The sequence below is a fragment of the Schistocerca piceifrons genome, chromosome 4 (genome assembly GCF_021461385.2).
Source record: "Schistocerca piceifrons isolate TAMUIC-IGC-003096 chromosome 4, iqSchPice1.1, whole genome shotgun sequence".
NCBI lineage: Eukaryota > Metazoa > Arthropoda > Insecta > Orthoptera > Acrididae > Schistocerca > Schistocerca piceifrons.
Window position 1 is genome coordinate 690,893,948 of NC_060141.1, and position 20,476 is coordinate 690,914,423.

At 44.7% G+C, this 20,476-nt stretch overlaps 1 protein-coding gene across 1 annotated transcript in view; it reads left to right on the forward strand.

Moving 5' to 3' along the window:
- The first annotated feature begins 421 nt into the window (after positions 1 to 421).
- The window catches only part of LOC124796112 (uncharacterized protein DDB_G0290685-like), a 198,590-nt gene continuing 178,535 nt past the window's right edge, over positions 422 to 20,476 (forward strand). The window contains exon 1 of the mRNA XM_047260201.1: positions 422 to 554. Within this exon, the coding sequence (XP_047116157.1) occupies positions 422 to 554 (133 nt within the window). The remainder of the gene's footprint in view (positions 555 to 20,476) is intronic.

Consider the following 20,476-nt stretch of genomic DNA (forward strand, 5'->3'; position numbering starts at 1 on the left):
AACTAGCCTCTCCCCCCCCCCCCCCCCCCAACAACAACTCACTCAAGACTCCTCTGCGCATCAGCCCCGGACCTACGATATTTCGAACCGGAGCAACAGCAGGCCCTGCCAGAATCAACCGTTTAGTTATCCAGCGATTATTCTCCGGTTAGACGTTATTACACGTTCGTACGACGCGTTTTCCGCGCTACTCCCACAATGTAACTCAGCGGCTGCTAACCGGGGACTGTAGAACTTGCTCTTTCTAGTTTAGCGATCTCACCAAAATTTTCTGTCAAAATTTCAAAGTTAACTATAACGGTGTTGTGCCTGGCTATGGCATTTGAAGACACGACAAGCTGGAACATAAGGGGTAAGACCTGAACCGAACGGGCAGTAGAGAGGAGAGTGGCGTACGTGTGCGAGGTAAGGAGGCGGCAGCATGACGACACGGGGCGCCGGCTTGCAGCAGGTGGCGACGTGCCGGCGGGCAGGTCCGCCGCTGCCTACGTCACGACACGCCCCGGCCACACCCCCTGCATCGAGCCTCCAGCTCGCCCCCGCTGGATTTCTCCGTGACTCACGTCACGCCGCGCCGCGACGCGGCGCTGCGCTGAGTCAATGAACGTTCCTCTGGTGCAAACAGCGGTGCGTACTGCATCAGCTCCAGTAGAGTTAGGTCACAAATGACCGCTCTAAGTGAGTCACAGATTACATCTCGTAGCAGTCTTGAATACAGTCTAGGAGCCAGATATGAACCGACAATGCACACTACATCTACATTTATACTCCGCAAGACACCCAACGGTGTGTGGTGGAGGGCACTTTACGTGCCACTGTCATTACGTCCCTTTCCTGTTCCAGTCGCGTATGCTTCGCGGGAAGAACGACTGCCGGAAAGCCTCCGTGCGCGCTCGAATCTCTGTGATTTTACTTTCGTGATCTCCTCGTGAGGTATAAGTAGGGGGAAGCAATATATTCGATACCTCATCCAGAAACGCACCCTCTCGAAACTTGGACAGCAAGCTACACCGCGATGCAGAGCGCCTCTCTTGCAGAGTCTGCCACTTGAGTTTGCTAAACATCCCCGTAACGCTATCACGGTTACCAAATAACCATGTGACGAAACGCGCCGCTCTTCTTTGAATCTTTTCTATCTCCTCCGTCAACCCGATCTGGTACGGATCCCACACTGATGAGCAATACTCAAGTATAGGTCGAACGAGTGTTTTGTAAGCCACCTCCTTTGTTGATGGACTACATTTTCTAAGGACTCTCCCAATGAATCTCAACCTGGTACCCGCCTTACCAACAATTAATTTTATATGATCATTCCACTTCAAATCGTTCCGCACGCATGTGTAATCTCCGATAAAGGTTAAGAATGGAAATTGACAATGAAAGGTACACATTCAAGTCAGTAGCACAATCACCTAATTGGACCAAAGCAGTTGGTAAAATCGTGAGAAGTTACAAAGAAAAACTGCAACTCACACGTAAACGTTTTGTCAGAATGTGCATAGAACTTCTTTCAGACTAGCAGAAAACATTTCCAACAACCGTAAATTATGGAATAATTTTATGATGCCACCAGTTTCGGTACATCATGGGGCCATCTTCTAGCTCCTGTACACATCGACAAAATCATCGAGCTTACGACAGAATATAAAGCTGTTATGCAGCAACTATCATTATATAAAACAATTTGTAATACATACGCATTAATAAAAAGTGTACAAAGAGAGACATACATAAAAGGACGGTAGAGTAGAACGGAAGACATACCAAGACTGGCCACCGAGCTGTCACATGTACTTATTAACTGTATGGCCAACATTACAAAAGATAGTAAAAATTGGTACATTGTAGTAATTAGAGAGCCTTTACGCTGAATCACGTCATACAAACAATAGTCTTATTAACAGTGATCATACTCTAACGTTACACCATAAAGAAAGAAATTGTCTCAAAACATTAGTGCGGAAAAGCAAGAAAAAATAATGAAAACTAAAGAAGAAGACGAACCGACTATAAAGATGTCATTGAGCTGTGAAGGAATGCAAGAGCGCTAAAAAGAAAGGAAAACCAGAAATTAAAGCCGTGCATTAACAAGTTACAGCTGTTGGATATCTGATTTCTGCAAGTCATTAATCAGCCGCAGTCCCCTTCCTCCATTTAGGTAACATGGAATTCCACCGTTCCACTGTACGACCTCATTTCTCTTATTTTACGAAGGGGGTCATTCCCCCTCCTATGAACAGCCGGCCTCTGTGGCCGAGCGGATCGAGGCGCTTCAGTCCGGAACCACGCGGCTGCTACGGTCTTAGGTTCGAATCATGCCTCGGGCATGGATGTGTGTGATGTCTGTGATGTCGTTAGGTTAGTTCGGTTTAAGTAGTTCAAGTCTAGGGGACTGATGACCTCAGATGTTAAGTCCCGTAGTGCTTAGAGCCGTTTCAACCATTTTTGAGCCCCCTATGAAAATGAACAAAATATTTTGGCATTCGGAGGAGAAAGTCACTGAAATGTGAGAAGATGTCTCCGCAACGAAAAACGCCTTTGTTTTACTGATGCAACCCCAATCAGCTTATAATATCTGTCACACTCCCGCCATATTTTGCGTGAATAAAAAACGCGCTGCCATTCTTTGAACTTTTTAGATTTTCTCTGCCAATCCTGTCTGGTAAGGATCTCGTATCGCGTAGCAATAATCCAGAAGAGAACAGCATGGACTGTGTAGGAAGTCTTTGAAACAACTGATTTAAACTTTGAAACAAGAGACAAATCACATTATAAAAATAAAACAATCGCATAATCATTATCTCTTTCATCCTTTATGTTCATACTTTATTAAACGAAGTATTAGTTTGTATGCAAGGCAATTTGGATTTAACTACCCCTCGCTGCAAATACAAATCTATGTCATAACAACCTCTACTGAAATTTATCAGTTTGTTCCAGAGACATTTCATATTCTTCGTCAGCTCAAATATGGGCAATAGATGGAGTGGAAAGTGAAGCGGAGAGGGAGAGGAGGGGGACGGGGAGGAAGATGTGAATGTCATATCCATGCTCTTATGCCTTTGAAAGTTATGATGAACAAGCAGCTGGACTTTTGTAATACAAGAACACTTTTCTAGCGCGATGGTTTGTAAGGCGGATGATGCGATTCACAACGTAAACAGTCTAATAGGCTTACATCTTACATAAGTATCAGGCAGAGAGAGAGAGAGAGAGAGAGAGAGAGAGAGAGAGAGAATAAAAATGAAACTAATCGGGAACAAAGAATTTTTTGTTTTACAACAATGCCACTTGCAACATAGATGTGTTAGGTAGGGAAGAAGAAGAAGAAGAAGAAGAAAGTGACTAGTTCAAAGCTGTGGAATGACATTCTTAACGAAAACTACGGGAAGTCCACAAGAAGAAAAGTTTAGTAACGAAAATTTAAGACGGGAATTGCATGCAGAAGCAATGAAGAGCAGAGTGCTAGAATACAGAGGAAGGGGGATACCAAAGGAAGCCCTGCGGTTTCCTTAAGGAATCTAACTACCATACACAAAACAGCTAGTTTTTCACCCATCTCCATGTTTACGTCATCTTATCTCCTGAATTGTGTGTCTTACAATGAAACACTTTTGTAGGTACATTAAATCATATATGTGGATACTGTCTACAAATCCCGTTGTGAATTGAGTTAGTAGTAAAGAAGAAATTAACTGAAACGTCATGCCTGATGCTGCAGTTTTATTGCACAACCAGCGAAATTCTATAAGTGAAACTTTTTCCTCTCGTTTCAAAATGGGTTGAAAATGTGTTTAAAGTTCGTTGGAAGTCGCTAAGTGCTCACATTTCAAATACTGGGTGGATATGGTCTGGGTAATGTGCACGTCGCGAGTTACGCTTCCTGAGACATAGTTTCTAACTACAATAAGACTTCACTTATTATGTTGAAACTTTAACTAAGACTCACTGAGATGAGTACATTATGATAGCATTTTAAATTCTGTATACCTATGAAATATCTAACATGATAGACACATCGTAACAAGCAGTACACTGCTTCTCCACGACAATTACGAGGCATCCACACGGAAGCTGCATGTGAAATTCGTGTCGTCCTCACCAAACCTAAATTCATAAGTAGCGAACACTACGCTGTTCAAGTCAAAACTGGTAATACTTAAAAAAAGGCTTCGGCTGAAAACCGGAAACGTATCTAATAAGGACACAAACGTTCTTCGTTAATGCAAACTCTGAGTAGTTTGTAGTACTAATTGTTGCAATATCCATCCTATTCACCAAATTCGGCATCTGCTGACTTCAACTTTTGCATCAGGAGAAACTTGTGCCTGGGAAATTGAGTCCAGTGAAAGGGTTACAAGTTGTAGATGATTTTTGCCGACATCTCAGGAACGAACTTCCGTGTGTGTTAACGTTGCAGCACAGTGGTGTACTACGAAGTTGTGCAACTTCGAGCTTATTAGGTAGCAAACATACTCCTCTTCCTGGGAAGGGTCCTATTCCCTTTTGAAAACAATTGGTAGTCGTTGCTCGTACCGTCACTGTTCGGGAAACGTCGCAGTACGTTCACTTAGGAGGTGTAGTCGACAGCGAATTGCCAAACCGGCGAGCGCTAACTAATCTCTGGACGCAGAGATAGCTGTGCAGGATGTGTCAGAGCGACAAAGTGACTGTGACCGCACAGGCCCTCACAAGCTTTACTGCGCAACCTCCTTGAGTCAGTCTCAGCTGTCATTCGGGCCACGGAACGGGGAAGGACTTGGGTTGACACACGCTAGCTTATGAGAATGCGGGGTTTGTTGTGGAAAGTCTCTGGGTTCTTCATAGTGGAGTAATACTGAGAGAATGGCCAAAGTTTAGACATTTCTTTTGTCGACAAGTTCTGCACTCTCCGAAAACTGGATCATATGACCCCACTAGTGAATTAGGTAATCTGTCAAACTAAAGCAGGCCTGCAATAATGTGACGAGTAAGAAAAACTATTAAAGAATCCATATACACCACAAAAATTTAAGTACTTAAGTTTCATATCACCTCGAAAACCTCTGGGTCGATGTCAACCAAAATTGGTACACATACCACTTACTGCCTGGAAAGAATCGCTGTTTCAGGTAGCAACCACCTACATATGAATGGATGGGCCCGTGGTGAAGAAGCAGTATAGCGCACGACGTGCTAGTATCTATAATTTAGTCATGCAGTATTTAAGAATGAGAGCACTACTTCACTTTCATCCAACTTCACACCATTTCAAACCTTTACGAATCTTTTCCCTGCTAACTATCCCATAAAAGGACGAAAGAAGTTTATTGCTTATTACATTTTCGCTGTTTATGTGTTTATGTAAAACAGTCACATGAAGCATTACACTTACATTTGTTATTTCTTTCCTACTAACTATTCGCAACAAATTTTACAGATGGTATTCACATATGCTACTGAATGTACCAGAAAAATTACATAATTGTACGAGACACAGTTCAGGATATATGACGTCACAAACATGGGGCTGCGTGAACACCAAACTGCAGAGCAAAATTCGTTACACAAACAGATGAAATAGGGTTTTACAAAAAGGTACGGCCAAACTTTCAGGAAACATTCCTCACACACAAAGAAAGAAAATATGTTATGTGGACATATGTCCGGAAACGCTTACTTTCCATGTTTGAGCTCATTTTATTACTTCTCTTCAAATCACATTAATTATGGAATGGAAACACACAGCAACAGAACGTACCAGCGTGACTTCAAACACTTTGTTACAGGAAATGTTCAAAATGTCCTCCGTTAGCGAGGATACATGCATCCACCCTCCGTCGCATGGAATCCCTGATGCGCTCATGCAGCCCTGGAGAATGGCGTATTGTATCACAGCCGTCCACAATACGAGCACAAAGAGTCTCTACATTTGGTACCGGGGTTGCGTAGACAAGAGCTTTCAAATGCCCCCATAAATGAAAGTCAAGGGGGTTGAGGTCAGGAGAGCGTGGAGGCCATTGAATTGGTCCGCCTATACCAATCCATCGGTCACCGAATCTGTTGTTGAGAAGCGTACGAACACTTCGACTGAAATGTGCAGGAGCTCCATCGCGCATGAACCACATGTTGTGTCGTACTTGTAAAGGCACATGTTCTAGCAGCACAGCTAGAGTATCCCGTATGAAATCATGATAACGTGCTCGATTGAGCGTAGGTGGAAGAACGAAACTAAAATGAGCTCTAACATGGAAATTAAGCATTTCCGGACACATGTCCACATAAAATCTTTTCTTTATTTGTGTGTGAGGAATGTTTCCTGAAAGTTTGGCCGTACCTTTTTGTAACAACTTATATATATATATGTGTGTGTGTGTGTGTGTGTGTGTGTGTGTGTGTGTGTGTGTGTGTGTGTGTGGTGTGAAATAAATGTATGTGAAATGAATGTGATGTGTACGGGGTAAAAATCTCTCCTATGGACCTGCATCTATTTCAAACTTTGTGTACATGCTTTTTACTGCATCGAAAGAAATACTTTGGGGTAAGAACCAGCAACCTCCTGTGGAGGGTGGGAAAGATAATGTGGCCAGAGGAGGAGGCGATGGGCAGACCTTGAGGGGGAAGGAGGTTATGGACACACATGTGGTAGGAGGTGGTTAACAGAGAGAGGGAGAGGGGAAAGTGGTCAGAGGAAGGAAGAGGAGGAGATGGAACGAGGGGAGAGGGGGTGGTGGGGATCTAATATTGGTTACATGGGGTAAAAGCATGGGAATTTAAAACCTACATGGATATTACTTTGTAGATCACAAAAACTACGAAGAACGTCAATTTCAACAATATTTTTGCAATCCCAGAAAACTAACGGTTGTCTCAGTGGAATAATTTTCTAATTCATGTCATTCGCCGATTCCGACTACAGAAGCTTTTATTTTGCAACTCAGATTTCTGCGCTACGTCATTGTGAAGCATTTATAAATTTTCGATGCCGTGACACAGCACAGACTTAAGTTCAAATTCACGGTACCCTTTTAGTGTTGTGTCAGTGTCTGCAGCAATGACCTCAGCTGTTGCCTCCATCGTTATGTAGTCTGACACGGCGCTACAAGGGTGCTGTTAGTTTTATACTTAAATCTGTGCCATGAGACGGTACTGAAGTTTTGTAAATGTCTGAAAATGGTGTAACGTCGAAATTGCAACAACTGGATAAAAATTTCAACAGCCGTAAATGGGAACCATTCATACAGACTGCATACCTGTAATACCAGATGACAATTTTTATGTTGTCTTACAGGGAGAGCAGTTCATGTCACGCAATACATTTATCACTTCACTGAGCGTCCGCAATGCGGCTGGGAAGACAACGATGGTGATCAGGGGAAGTGCTTCTAAGAAGTTTCTTCAAACACGCTCCATATGCGCGAATGAATTTTAGCCGTTTACGTAATTTAAGCTATCGTTTGTAGAGCAGAACAGATTCGTCTAGCATAATATTGAACAGGTAGTTTTCTTTTGCTACGGTACCTGTGCCACTTGCCTCTTTCATTGAACAAATGACTTGCGCCTTGGCTCAGAAGTATCACAGGTGGATAAATGAAGATATGTCTAAGTGAGAGAGGCGTAGCGATAAGAAACATAAAAGTCATCCAGCCTATGCAAACTGTCACATTACGTGAAGTTGGAAAACGTGTCAAGCCTGGCTTTACTTCGCGATTCCTTCAGTCATCCCGCAAGCGTCTGAATCAATGGAAGGGGGGGAGGGCTGGTGTACAAACGCAACGTTATGAGACTGGCCACGTTACATAACGTTCGGACACGTTAATGTTCACTCGTGCCTGCCAGTAGTTTCGTCCATACACACTCCCAAACATGAAATTAGACACTATACGTTTCCTTATGAAAGTGTGCTTCTCTGTCATATTACGTCGGTGTTTCCGGCTATGTAATATTGCTTGTTTACTCACATACTTGTTATCAATGTTTGTCAACAACATAAAGCACTTAGACTGCCAAGCATCCATGAAATCTTATAATGGTTCAACACCCTTAGACTATGAACGCAAGCAGCTCTCTACATTCAGTTGCAGGATGAAAGTTATTGTGTGTGTACAATGGGTTATAAAACCATACCAGTTCTCTTATGCTGCAAACATAAATATCAGTACTGTTCCACATTCAATACGACCTGCTGCTTGCGAATACTAAGCAAATACTGTATTAAATGGTATGGAAATGGAATAAGCTCATAACAGCACAGGCTACCCTGATGGTCTTCTAACGAACCTTCCTAACACAAAATGTACCAGATGGGCAACATTCCAAGTCCTTGCATTGGCTTCAACGGTCCCACTTCGAATCCCAATAATGGACACAATGTAAATCGGTACCAATGGTTCTAGTTTGCTTCCCTAAACTACTCAGCTTGTGTACAGGGCACACACAATCTCTTACAAAATTTAGGAGGCCGTTCAGGAAATATTTTCGAGTATTTTAGCAGAATAGAGGAGTGGTATCCCATGGCTCCTTGCGCAATAATTTATTTTTGTTTCATTTATTACCCATATTTACTTTTGTACACTCCACTCCTCAACCTCACGCTTATATTCAGTTCTGTCTCGCGTTTGTTCTTTCGCCAGTCTTAACTACACGTTAAAAGTCATGCACAGCAGTATGGATAGGTTTACTGATTGTGAGCTGGTCGATGCGCACATCATAATTTATGTGAAACCGATAGACGAGCGGCACGAAGATAATGCGGCGCTTGTGAGGCACTGACCTGGTTCAAAAATGGCTCCGAGCACCATGTGACTTGAGGTCATCAGTCCCCTACAACTTAGAACTACTTAAACCTAGCTAACCTAAAGACATCTCACACATCCATGCCTGAGGCAGGATCCGAACCTGCGACTGTAGCGGTCGCGCGGTTCCAGACTGTAGCGCCTAGAACCACTCGGTCACCCCGGCCGGCGCCACTGACCTGGTCTGGGCCTCCTGCTCCCATTTTTATTCCATATTGACATAAACTAGAGTTTACTTGACTGTATCCTTTTTAGTTTCAGTTTTGTTTTTCTATTAATAAATAGTGGCTACGAGGTTCAGGTGTAATGGTTCTTCAGTATTTTTTTTTTCATAATTTTATCTTTCAGTAAAGTTTCCAACCGTGGATGTGTTTTTCTGGACAGTAATTTTCCAGCCATAGTTTGGGACATTTTGCTCTGTTGTGCGGGACAAAATGATCAGCAATTCTCCTTCTGTCAGATAGTCGGCTGTAAGGCAGCAAGAATTGCTTGCCATGACACAAATTCGGTAAATTCTTTTCGAATGTGTTAGATCACTGTTTACAATTCACAATTTGGTTAGTAATCATTTCATTAGCTGATATAGACTACCACCACATACTAACAACTTACGTTGTTCTCCATGTCTGAGAGTTAATTAGAGCTGAGTACTGGCAAAAAGAGCGATCTGGGCAAGACGTTCCTCAGAAGCCACTATCGGCTAAAGAGGGGATGGGAAGAGAGTTGTCATGTTCTGCGGGGGCGGACATTTACTGCCATGAGACAGAGTGTGGAGGCGGCGATTTTCAATGCTGGAGGCCGCAGAATCCCCGTAGCACAGACAGTGAGTGTGGGTCCCACTTTGGAGTAGAATAGCGTACAAAGCAGAAGATTCACAGAACAAGGCGAGAAGACATCCTTATAAGTGCGAAGGATGTGTGTGGAGTCACAAACGATGGTTGCAAGCTGACCTCTGGGGAATCTTCTAACGGGAAGCACTGGGGTACACTTCCCAACGGAAAGAAGATATGCGTATTTGATTAGCGGAGTGCTGGAGATGTAGGAGGGGAAGTGGAAACGTCCAGAATCTTCTGAAAGGGGTACGAGCTTAAGGCAATTGGCTAGCAGATTCGTGACCCATGTAGCGGGGGGTGGTGATTTTGTAACGGCTGCTGGAATTCATCGACTGAGCGCAAAAGTATCGCCACGGTTCCAGGAAGGAGTGAGCATATGGTGTGGAGACACGCTTCCCCGCAGGGATCGATTAAAGACGCTTACCTATGGCGATGGACCTAGAGACTTTGCTGCCAAGACCCAAAGCTGTGAATCTGGTGGGTTAAATTTTGAGAAATGTTGATTTCGCCACAAGAAGCGTGTGAAGTCGTTTCCCTGAGCAGAGTTGTTATTCTGTTTGCGCAAGTGACGATTGTTTACCAGTATGTGGAGTCTGTCGCACACCGAAGTGGCTCTTTACGGAAAAATACTTTAGTCAACTTTCAGTTCCTTGCCAGAGAGCGAACAGAAATCTTGACGTGTTCTGTCTTTTAGTGAGGCAATTTCAGGCCTAGGAGTGTGCGGACAGCTTAGTGCGTCCAGCCGGCCGCGGTGGCCGTGCAGTTCTAGGCTCTGCAGTCCGGAACCGCGGGACTGCTACGGTCGCAGGTTCGAATCCTGCTTCGGGCATGGATGTGTCTGATGTCCTTAGGTTAGTTAGGTTTAAGTAGTTATGACCTAAGATGTTAAGTCCCATAGTGCTCAGAGCTATTAGTGCGTCCACTGTGTACACAGAATTACAGGTAAGCCCCATATATTATGTGCACAGCAGCCAACGCCCAACGAGCGCATCATCGGTGCAGTGCAAATGCTGCCTGTAATTCAGTAGCTGATATGTGCACTTCGGGTTGGCGAATGGGGAAACATCATAGTAAATGTGTCGAGTTCCATTTTCTTGTCCACTGAGCTGTTTCTGAAAATGCCAGTCAGAATGTAGGTCGTCTTGTTTCTCACCGCTAAAAAACATTAACCAACTTCGTGTCCTAATAAAGGTTGGCGCGGTCTAAAGTTAAATACATGTTCTGTCAATCTCGAAATTATACTCAGGATAGAATCTGACATTGTGTATTTCATATTTATGCAATCTTTGCATTATGTTTTTTGAGAATAAATCATTTACAGAATCCAAGTTGTGATTCATTGTAACAGCATCCCGATAGGAATAAATGGATTGATTCGCTAAACTGAAGTAAAACCAAAACACGATACTTCGTTTTTATGGAAATCCCTAGGTGTAGGTTATCAATGACAAGGTCGTTTTATCCATTTGTAGAGGTAGGAATTCATTGCAGAGACAACATTAGGCAACCACACATACACGTGCTGTAAGTTACAAAGAACACTGTGGTTTAACTGGCAAAGCGACGGCAAGTAGGTACGCCGCTGGGTGCCGCGAAGTCAGCTTCAGAAACTGTGTGGGCGGTTGACGGGGGCGTCCCGCAGGCAGCAGGAAGTGACTCTTGTTTATGCTTTGTCACACCGGTAGTGCAGCTCTTCTCTTAGTCCCAAGCAAGGACCGTGCACAGGGGCAGAGCTAGGACAGTATCTTTAGCTTCCTGTTGCTGAGGTCGGACAAGCAGGCGCTAGTTAATGCCGCTTTTTAGTCTAGCTCGAGTCTGAACAATGCAGGCGAAGGCTTTCATTCCACACTATCTTCGGCGGATTCTGAAGACCAGATAAGCAACAGAATAACATGCTTGACATCTGGCTCAGCTCTTGTGGGAAAAAAAGTAGGGTGCCGGCTGTCGCTGGAGGGGTGGTTTTCGGAAGTAGCGAAATGCCTGAGACAGTAGTGAGTGACTGGTTTTTCCGTTCTAGACACAGTGGTGGGAGCTTAAGCGTTACTATAAATTATTTTGACTGGAAACTGCGTCTTGTGTCTTCACAGCGACTGTGCACGGGGGAGGCACGTGCGCACTGCTCTGAGCTTAAGTGGCGAACCACACAGAGCAGAACTGGGCCACTCGTTGTTAGACTCCGCACTCAGCAGTTTTAAAGTTACGTGCATTAATCGGTGGAAACGGAACCCTTATGTGTGTGCCTGTAGAAAACCTCTATTCTCAGGAACGGACAGAAGCACAGAGTATAAATTTATGCCACATAATCAGGTCCACAGTCCCCTGGGGGTGTAAAAAATTGAAGATTCTAAGTCAACTCAATCAAAAGATAAGGCCGTCACTTATTTAGATACTTGCAACTGACTCATCGAAACCTATATGGTATTGTATTTTATTTTATGTTAACCGGGTACCTAGAAACAACGGAGAGGCTCCGTCCCCGCCGCAGCCGCAGTGGTCGACAACCCCACGACGACTACGGCAGTCCACTTCACCCCTCCGCCGCCCGACACCGAATCCAGGGTTATTGTGCGGTTCGGCCCCCGGTGGACCCGTGCGTAATACCGCACGACCAACCGGCCGGGCAACCTATAGGGTACTTCGCTTCGGTCTGGAATCACGAAATTTGGCAAGAAGCGAGTTTTCACAGTAGAACTAAAGAGAAAAATATAAAGTTCTTAATTTACAAATATATCAAACAAAAATTTGTTTTAGTCATCCAACTTCAAAGCTATAAGGGTGATCAAAAAGTTTCCCTTCGAAGGTCGTACAATCCAGGATCCATACGTCAATCAAGAAAAATTGCCGTGAGCAGCGAGAGAACCATCCTACCGACGCACCAGGTTGAAGAGACCCGATTGGTAAAACACCGTCTCTGCTTTACATCCTCATCAGACAGGAATAGTCGACCCTTCGAGGCCTTTTTCTAAAGTACTGAAGGCGTGATAACCGCATGGGGAGAGATCAAGCGTGTGCTCGGGTGTCTCCCACTGACTTCGCATAATTTCTGCGTTACCACATTTGCGATATGGGGACGTGTGTTACCATGCAGCAGCAGCACCCCTTGTTGCAGTTTTCCCGGACGTTTCGCCTTAACTGCGCGTTCTCCAATGGATGACCACCGGCGTTTATCCTTCGGCAGACAAGAAAAGAGTAACAGCACATTGGTCCTGTCTGCACGCATTTGGTAATATCGACATAGTTCACGATTCCGCTTTTACCCCACGCACGACGGAAAGATACGTATGCTACAGTAATCTCTTGCCTGCATGTGAGTGCCTATATACCCGCATCGGAGTCTTGCCACGTTACATATACGCTGCAGCGACGCCCCCAAACGGAAATGTATGATCGCCCCTCTATTAAACATACGGTACAAGGTTTTGTCGAAAACCTTGCTGAACAGAGTTAAACAACTGGGACCGACAATAGGAGAGTACCTGTGTGGTTTTAGAAAAGGGAGGAACTGTACAGAACAAATATTTGGAATACAAATGATAATAGAACACAGACACAGGAAAGTAAAAAAAAGACAATAGCGACATTATTGGAGTTCCAAAAGGCCTAAGATTCAGTTGACAGAAGTACTCTGCTTGATGTGTTAGAAGATAGAGGACTGGATGCTACAGCAAACGCAATAATAAAGGAAAAGCTAAGCGACACTACTGCCAGGATCAGGCATCGCAGTACGCTGTCTGTCAGCTTCGAAATAAAAACAGCTGTCCAGCAAGGGGACGGACTTTCACCAATTTTATTTAACCTGGTTTTGGACGAAGTCGTCAGACAGTGGAGACAACTAAATAGTACCATGAAAATCAAAGGTGTGCAAATAGCGTACTAGGTCAAACGTAATGCGACAGTAAACTGCCTGGCACTCGCAGATAACATGGCACTCTTAAATAAGACAGCAGAAGAGGCAAAGACAGCACTAAAAATCTAGCCGAAACAGCAAAAAGGTCGGACTGAAGATTGCATGTAAGAAGACCAAGACATTGAACAATGAGTCTGACGAAGTTAGAGGGCCAAGTGATTGAGAAAGTCAACAGTTTTCGTTATTTGGGGGGAGAAGATAACTAGTGGCATACAGAGCAACAGTAGCGCAGTAGACAAGGCACAGCTTTTGCAGAAGCTTCGGTATGCGGTGAAAACATATGGCAAGAAAAATCTCTCACGGAATGCCATATTGCGACATTACACAGCAACTGTAAAAAATGCTGCTCTGTATGCAACAGGAACGATCACACTCGGCAAGAGAGCTTGTATGCAGTTGGAGGAGGAGGAGCGGAAAGGTTTGAGAAATATATGGGGCACCAAAAAACACAAGGATATCTGGATACACAGAACACGACAGGAACTGTATGAAAATATTGAACCCATATCGAGCGAGATACGGAAGAGGAGGTTACGATTTGTTGGGCACATCATGAGAATGGACGAGGGGAGGTTGACTAAGAAAGTATGAAATGCAACATGTCATACGGGAAACAACTGGGGGAAGGAAGTCAAAGATGACTGGAAGTCTGTAACAATAAAAGAAAGTAATCTGCAGGCAGTAATACAGTACAGAGAGAAGTATAAAGGGTTGGCGAATAGTCACAGGTGGCCGGACACCAAAATAAAAGTTTTCTTAACAGAAGAAGAAAGAAGAAGCGAGAGAATGAAGAGATATTGGGAAGAAAGACGACGTGCAAAACTATCCACACGTGATCCTGAAGAGTCCTAACGAAGCAGAAGAATTAAAACATTCTCTTAATCCTTTGATACAGACAAGATACTGGTCCCGGGAATTCAATGTGGATAACACGCAATAATCGTCGAGTTTCTCGATTCCCGCTATATATAAAGTGTAGATATTCACATGGCCAGTTTTTTTTCATTTCCACTTGTCAATATGATAGTCTCAGAAACCGGCAATTTTCATACTACTTCGTCATTCCGAGTAAGAGCTTTTCGTGTTTGGATTCGGTAGAGGACGCACACTGTGCGCTCGGGCCTGGGTCGACTTTTTCTGGAGTCTTTGGTGGACGACGGAGGCAGACTGCATCCTCTACCGGCGGGTGAGGTGAGGACGAGAGTTGCAACTGCATCCAGTCGTCTGCTGCTGTGACCAGCGAGAATGCCGTAGTAAGAACTGCGCAATGCGGCGGACTGGCTGCACATCGAAAGGAAAACAGATGCGTTTCAGATTAGATAACGTGGCCGAAGTTAACTGTAGTACGGGAAAAGTGGGAACCTAGTCCAGCTAAGTGGTGTTAATCTTTCTGACTTTCTTTTCCTTATTCTGTCAGACCTAAGTGATCACTCATTTGACGAATTAAACGTGAGAGACAGTATGTCGTGATGTTAACAGCTACTAAACTGCCCTGGTTCCTTTAACTCAGCCACGATTTTTCCTCCATTAGTTATGAGTCAATGTCTATTTACAGCTGTCTCTTGATTAGGAAGTTCGTATGGTTCCTTGTCTTAAGACCCTTGAGACAATTTTTCATTCGAGCTTGGGGCGACCCAAATTTTGTACCATCTGACTGAGTAGATTAATAATAAACTGGATAGTGGCTTTTCTTTTGAATACACCTATATTATTGTTGCTCCGTTACTACCCCCAATAACCTCTTGGTTACGGTCATTATGAATTTATAATTATTTTGCGCATCACTCACTTCGCAGCGTTTTCACGTGCGTGAAAAGTCTGTGACTGCTCTCTGCTACGTTCTTGGGTGGGTGTAGGGGGGGGGGGGGGGGGAAGCGGGGGGGAGGCTGCTTCACGGAATCCAGAGTGACAGGGATCGGGACTAATCAAGGTGTTACGTCAAGAGCTCGAGGTTGGTGGCTGCTTGCAAGCCATTCCTGTCGTTACGGCACCTACGCCAAGGTACTTTTGTTTCTGAGGGTTACTGCGTTACCCTGTATTGTATGTTATACGTTTTGGGGATTGCATGTTACAGGCTTTTTCACTGTTAACTACTTCAGAGACCACAGAGTGAAGGATCAGCATCATTCCAACGGCACCATGACCAGATAATTTCGTACTTCATCAGGTAATCCAGGTCCAATGTGTAGCGCGAAACGGGCAATCCTGACCAGAGAGCGAGAAGAGACACTTCATGGATTATAGAGGTTGAAGCTGTTACAAAGGCGAAATGCTCTCTTTGTGCAATGGTTAAATATTATGATATGCACTGATAAGCCAAAAGATTGTGACATGTGAAGATAGCTTACTCTACGTAATCACTGTTTTCATCTAATGTAAGTGGGTCTAATGGATTGACGATTATGTCACTTCCAACAATAAATGCAACACCTCGTCCGGAGGGAGAGTCCGATATAAAAAGGAAATTATCAGTGGCCACATCAGCGTCAAACACGTAGACCATACCTTTTGTAGGGGAGGTCGCGACTAGAAGTAGAGTACTAATCTCCGGAAAATAATGAAAAAGACAATACTGAATATCTGTGGGATGTTTCGTCTAATGTACGATCACTCAAAGTGCGTGTCTGCTCTACAGCTACATGATTTTTTACTCCCTAATTCACACTTAAGTGCTTGGCAGAACGTTCACAATAGAACTCTCACGTTATTGTAGGCAGGAGTCAAACGTTTTCACATTCGGAGCAGAATATATGTGACAGTGAAAAAGATCTAGGCACAGCGCGAACCAGTTTTTTATGATTGCAACACATCTGTTTCATCGTATTCGTGGCGCTGTCTCCCTATTTCGCGATGTTACAAAACGAACTACGCTTCTATGAGCTAATTCGACGTCTTCTTTCGATCTTATCTGGTAAAATTCCCATGCCGCGCAACCATACTCAAGAAGATGGACAAGCTGAGGCGGTGCATTTAGTCGATTTCCAAATGTTTTCTCAATAAAAGGCAGCCTTTGTTTCGCCTTCTCCACAACATTTTCTACTTGATAGTTCCAATTTAAGTTGTTGACAGCGAAGATAAATTACAGATAGCATCAATACACCAAATGTGCTAAGCGCGTGCTACAATTTGAGTGTATGTATCAAAACTATAGTCATGCCCTTTTTAGGTATTCAACTGGTATGAACAAAAACAGTCCTCAAGAATGAACTGATAGAACAGGTCGCTCATTTCAATTATTTAGGATGTGGCATATCAAATGATCAAGATCTGCATATACCATAAGCTTATATGTGATATAGTATGGAGAACACTTAAGGTTAAAACAAGGGAAGAGACAACTGAAATTTGATAAAGTCATGGAAGTTCCCACTTCACTACACGGGGCGGAAAGTTGGACGCTGAGAAAGATTTATGGCAGGTAGGGCTGCACTAGGGAAGACAAAATTAGAAACTAAGTGAAAAGGGAAGAATTAAGAATCCAACCAATAACCCAAAAGGCAATGCCAAGACAAAGAAAAATGTAGAGAAATCGCACTTTGTATGTCACTACAAAGACGTCCTAAACTAGCAATGGATTGCAAACCAGGAAGAATGAGCGTGGGAAGACCGAGGAAGAGATAGTGAGACCCGAACAGGTCCTAGGCCTAACTGTGGGAAAGATGAAGAAGAAAAGCTACCTAAATTTAACTGAAGTTTGCTCATGTGAAGGACCTTTATTGTTTATAGACTACCACCATTTTTTCGTACCGTACACACATCTTGTCTAAATCATTTTGTACTGGTTCTGATAATCAGTTGCCTTAATTAGACGATAAACGACAGCATAATCTGCAAACAATTGGAGACGGCTGCTCATGTCTCCTGAATTAACATCAGCTGAGGGGCCTATAGCACTTGCTTGGGGCACTCCAGGTAGAACTTAGTTTCCACTGCAAGAGTTCCTGTCAGTTACTGCAGACTGATCACTGTGACATGCAGTCGCGGATCCGGTCGCACAGTGTGCTGTCGTCACGATCGCCCTCGCTCTTTGATACGACAGCGGCGCGTTCGTGCGTCGTGTACGTGCGGAAAGACGGCGTCACGTGACCTGGATGCTATTGCTGGAAAGCGGCAGCTCACGGCTGTGCCGCCCGCCGTCCTGTCGCACGTGAGAGGCCGCACGCACGCACCTCGGCGGTTATTTTGGAACACGCACGCCACGGCTAAGCAGATCTGCAGACCCTCTCGTGTCGGCTGATGAATAGCAGGCTTCTGTACAAGCTTGCCATTGAAGGTCGAGACCACCCTACACGGCATCTCCTCACATATTATGTACTGTTTAGTCACATTGTGACAACCTGTCAAAAGCCTGAATCACGATCTTTTGGAGCACGGACTGCTGTAAGACGTGCAGGAAAAGAGTCAGTGAGTTACCGACAGGGATGTGCAGCCATGCCGTTTTCCAATGCCGTGGCTAGCTGCGCAAGGTTCCTCGGTTGAGGACCCATCGAGATGGTCCAAAATATTCTCGACTGGATTGAAATCTGGGAAGGGTAGGGGGAGGGGGTTGATGGCCAGGGGAGTACGGTAAACGACTCCTCGTGATCTTCGAACCACGCACGCACTGCGAGCTGGGTGACACTTTGTATTGTTCTGCTGGTAAATGCCATCGTTCTTAAGAAAAACAAACGGCATGTAGGCATGGAAGAGGTCCCCAAGGATAGTTGGACATTTTTGCTGATTCACTGCGCCTTCCAGAATCACAGACCACCCACGGAATGTCGCGAAAACACTCCCCAGACCATACCGCTCTCTCCTACGGCCTGGACCATTCTTACGACTGCTGCAGGGTGTTTGCTTTCAAACGTTCACGTCTTACACGCAAATGACCGTCTGTCCGACGCACCATAAACCTTGATTCATCTGTGAAGGCCACCAGTAGCCACTGTCTGCCCCGATAGTTGGGTGGTCGGCGTGACGGATTGCCGTCCTACGGGCCCGGGTTCGATTCCCGGCTGGGTCGGGGATTTTCTCCCCTCAGGGACTGAGTGTTGTGTTATCATTTAATCCTCATCCGGCGCGCAGGTCACCCAATATGGCGTCGAATGTAATAAGACCTGCACCGAGGCGGCCAGACCTGCCCCGTACAATGACGCCAAACGCTCATATCCATTTACCAGTCGCCACTCAGAGGAGATCGATCTGCGATATTGGCGCGCATATTCCAGTCTTCGTCGCCGATGAACAGCAGTCAGCGCTGGTGCATTAACCAGACGCCTGCTGCGTATGGCCATATGCAGCAACGTTCGATGCAAGGTTGTCGACGAGTCACTTTTGGTAGCCCCTTTGCTCACCTGGGCAGTCAATTGTTCAACAGTTGACTATCTATTAGCCTGTACACATATCCGCAGCCGTTGTTCAAACCTGTCACCTACAATGAAGTGGCTAAAGTCATGGGATACCTCCTAATATCGTGTCGGACCTCGCTTTGCTCAGCGTAATGCAGCAACTTGTTGGAAGTCCACCGCGAAATATTGACCCATGCTGCCTCTATGGCCGTCCATAATTGCACAAGTCTTACCAGCGCAGAATTTTGTGCATGAAGTGACCTCTCGATTATGTTCCATTAATGTTTGATGGGACTCGTGTCAGGTGATGTGGGTGCGCCTAGCTCCAACTAACATTAAGCGTTCAAAATCTTAATTCCCGTTGCGTGCCCATGATCACATCTGGAACCTTTTCGCATGAATCACCCGAGTACAAATGACAACTCCACCAGTGCACTGCCCATTTTTACCTCATGCACGCAATACTACCGTCATCTGTATACATTGATGTTTGGTTTGTTGTGCGCTGAACTGCATGGTCATCAGCGCCCATACTAATTCCCAATCCTTTCACACAGTCCAATCCTTTCACACAGTCCAATCCTTTCACACAGTCCAATCCTTTCACACAGTCCAATCCTTTCACACAGTCCAATCCTTTCACACAGTCCAATCCTTTCACACAGTCCAATCCTTTCACACAGTCCAATCCTTTCACACAGTCCAATCCTTTCACACAGTCCAATCTAAAAATCCCCAATACAGCTGCGAATCGAACCTGGGACCCAGTGATCCAGAGGCAGCAACGCTAGCCAATCTATATATGTGCTTACCGCTGTACTATGACTTGTCACCTCAGTGTATGGACCGTGGCACATTACAATTGCCTTGGTCCTGGTTTTGGTTGGCACGCTTTTGCCATGCACGGTATACTCTAACCACAGGAGCACGCGAACAGTTTCCACCTTACCCTTTTCGGTAATGCTTCAACCCTTGGCACGAAAGCCAACTGCCATGCCCTTTCGGACGTCAGATAAGTACAGTTTCAGCATTATAACGATTAAACTGTTCTCTGCGTCCGCACCACATTCAATTCGTTCTCTACACCAGGGATTCCTAGTATCATGTCCTTCTACTGGTGGTGTCTATGAGCTGGTCAAACGACGGTATGTTTGCACGATTCTCTTGCGTGAACAATTTCTTAAAAGCGAAATTTAAAACTTCGGCTTTTCTTTTGCTACCTTCTACAGCAATATTATACTGGTCAACGAGTGACTGGATAGATGCCTGAAACCTGCTTATCCATTTTATGTAGGACCAGAATTTTCTCGCGTACTCGACAAGATTTTTGCTCCACGCTTAGCTTACCAAAAAGCTATTTCAATCTCTGCATACTTGCTAGATATCTTGGTAATAACTAAACTTGAAAATATTGACTGGAAACGATAGGTAAACTGGTAAACGGAAGGCCAGGTATCCGGTACATAGGTGACGAACATGCAGTAATGGTCGAACATTATGACCAAGAACTTAATAGCGTGTTGGTCCACCTTCGGAATGCAACTCAGCAGCTATCCGCGTGGCGAGGATTCGCCAAGTCCTCTGTAGGTTTCCGTAGGTGTGTTGCTCCAGATTTCTACACACAGATCACAAAAT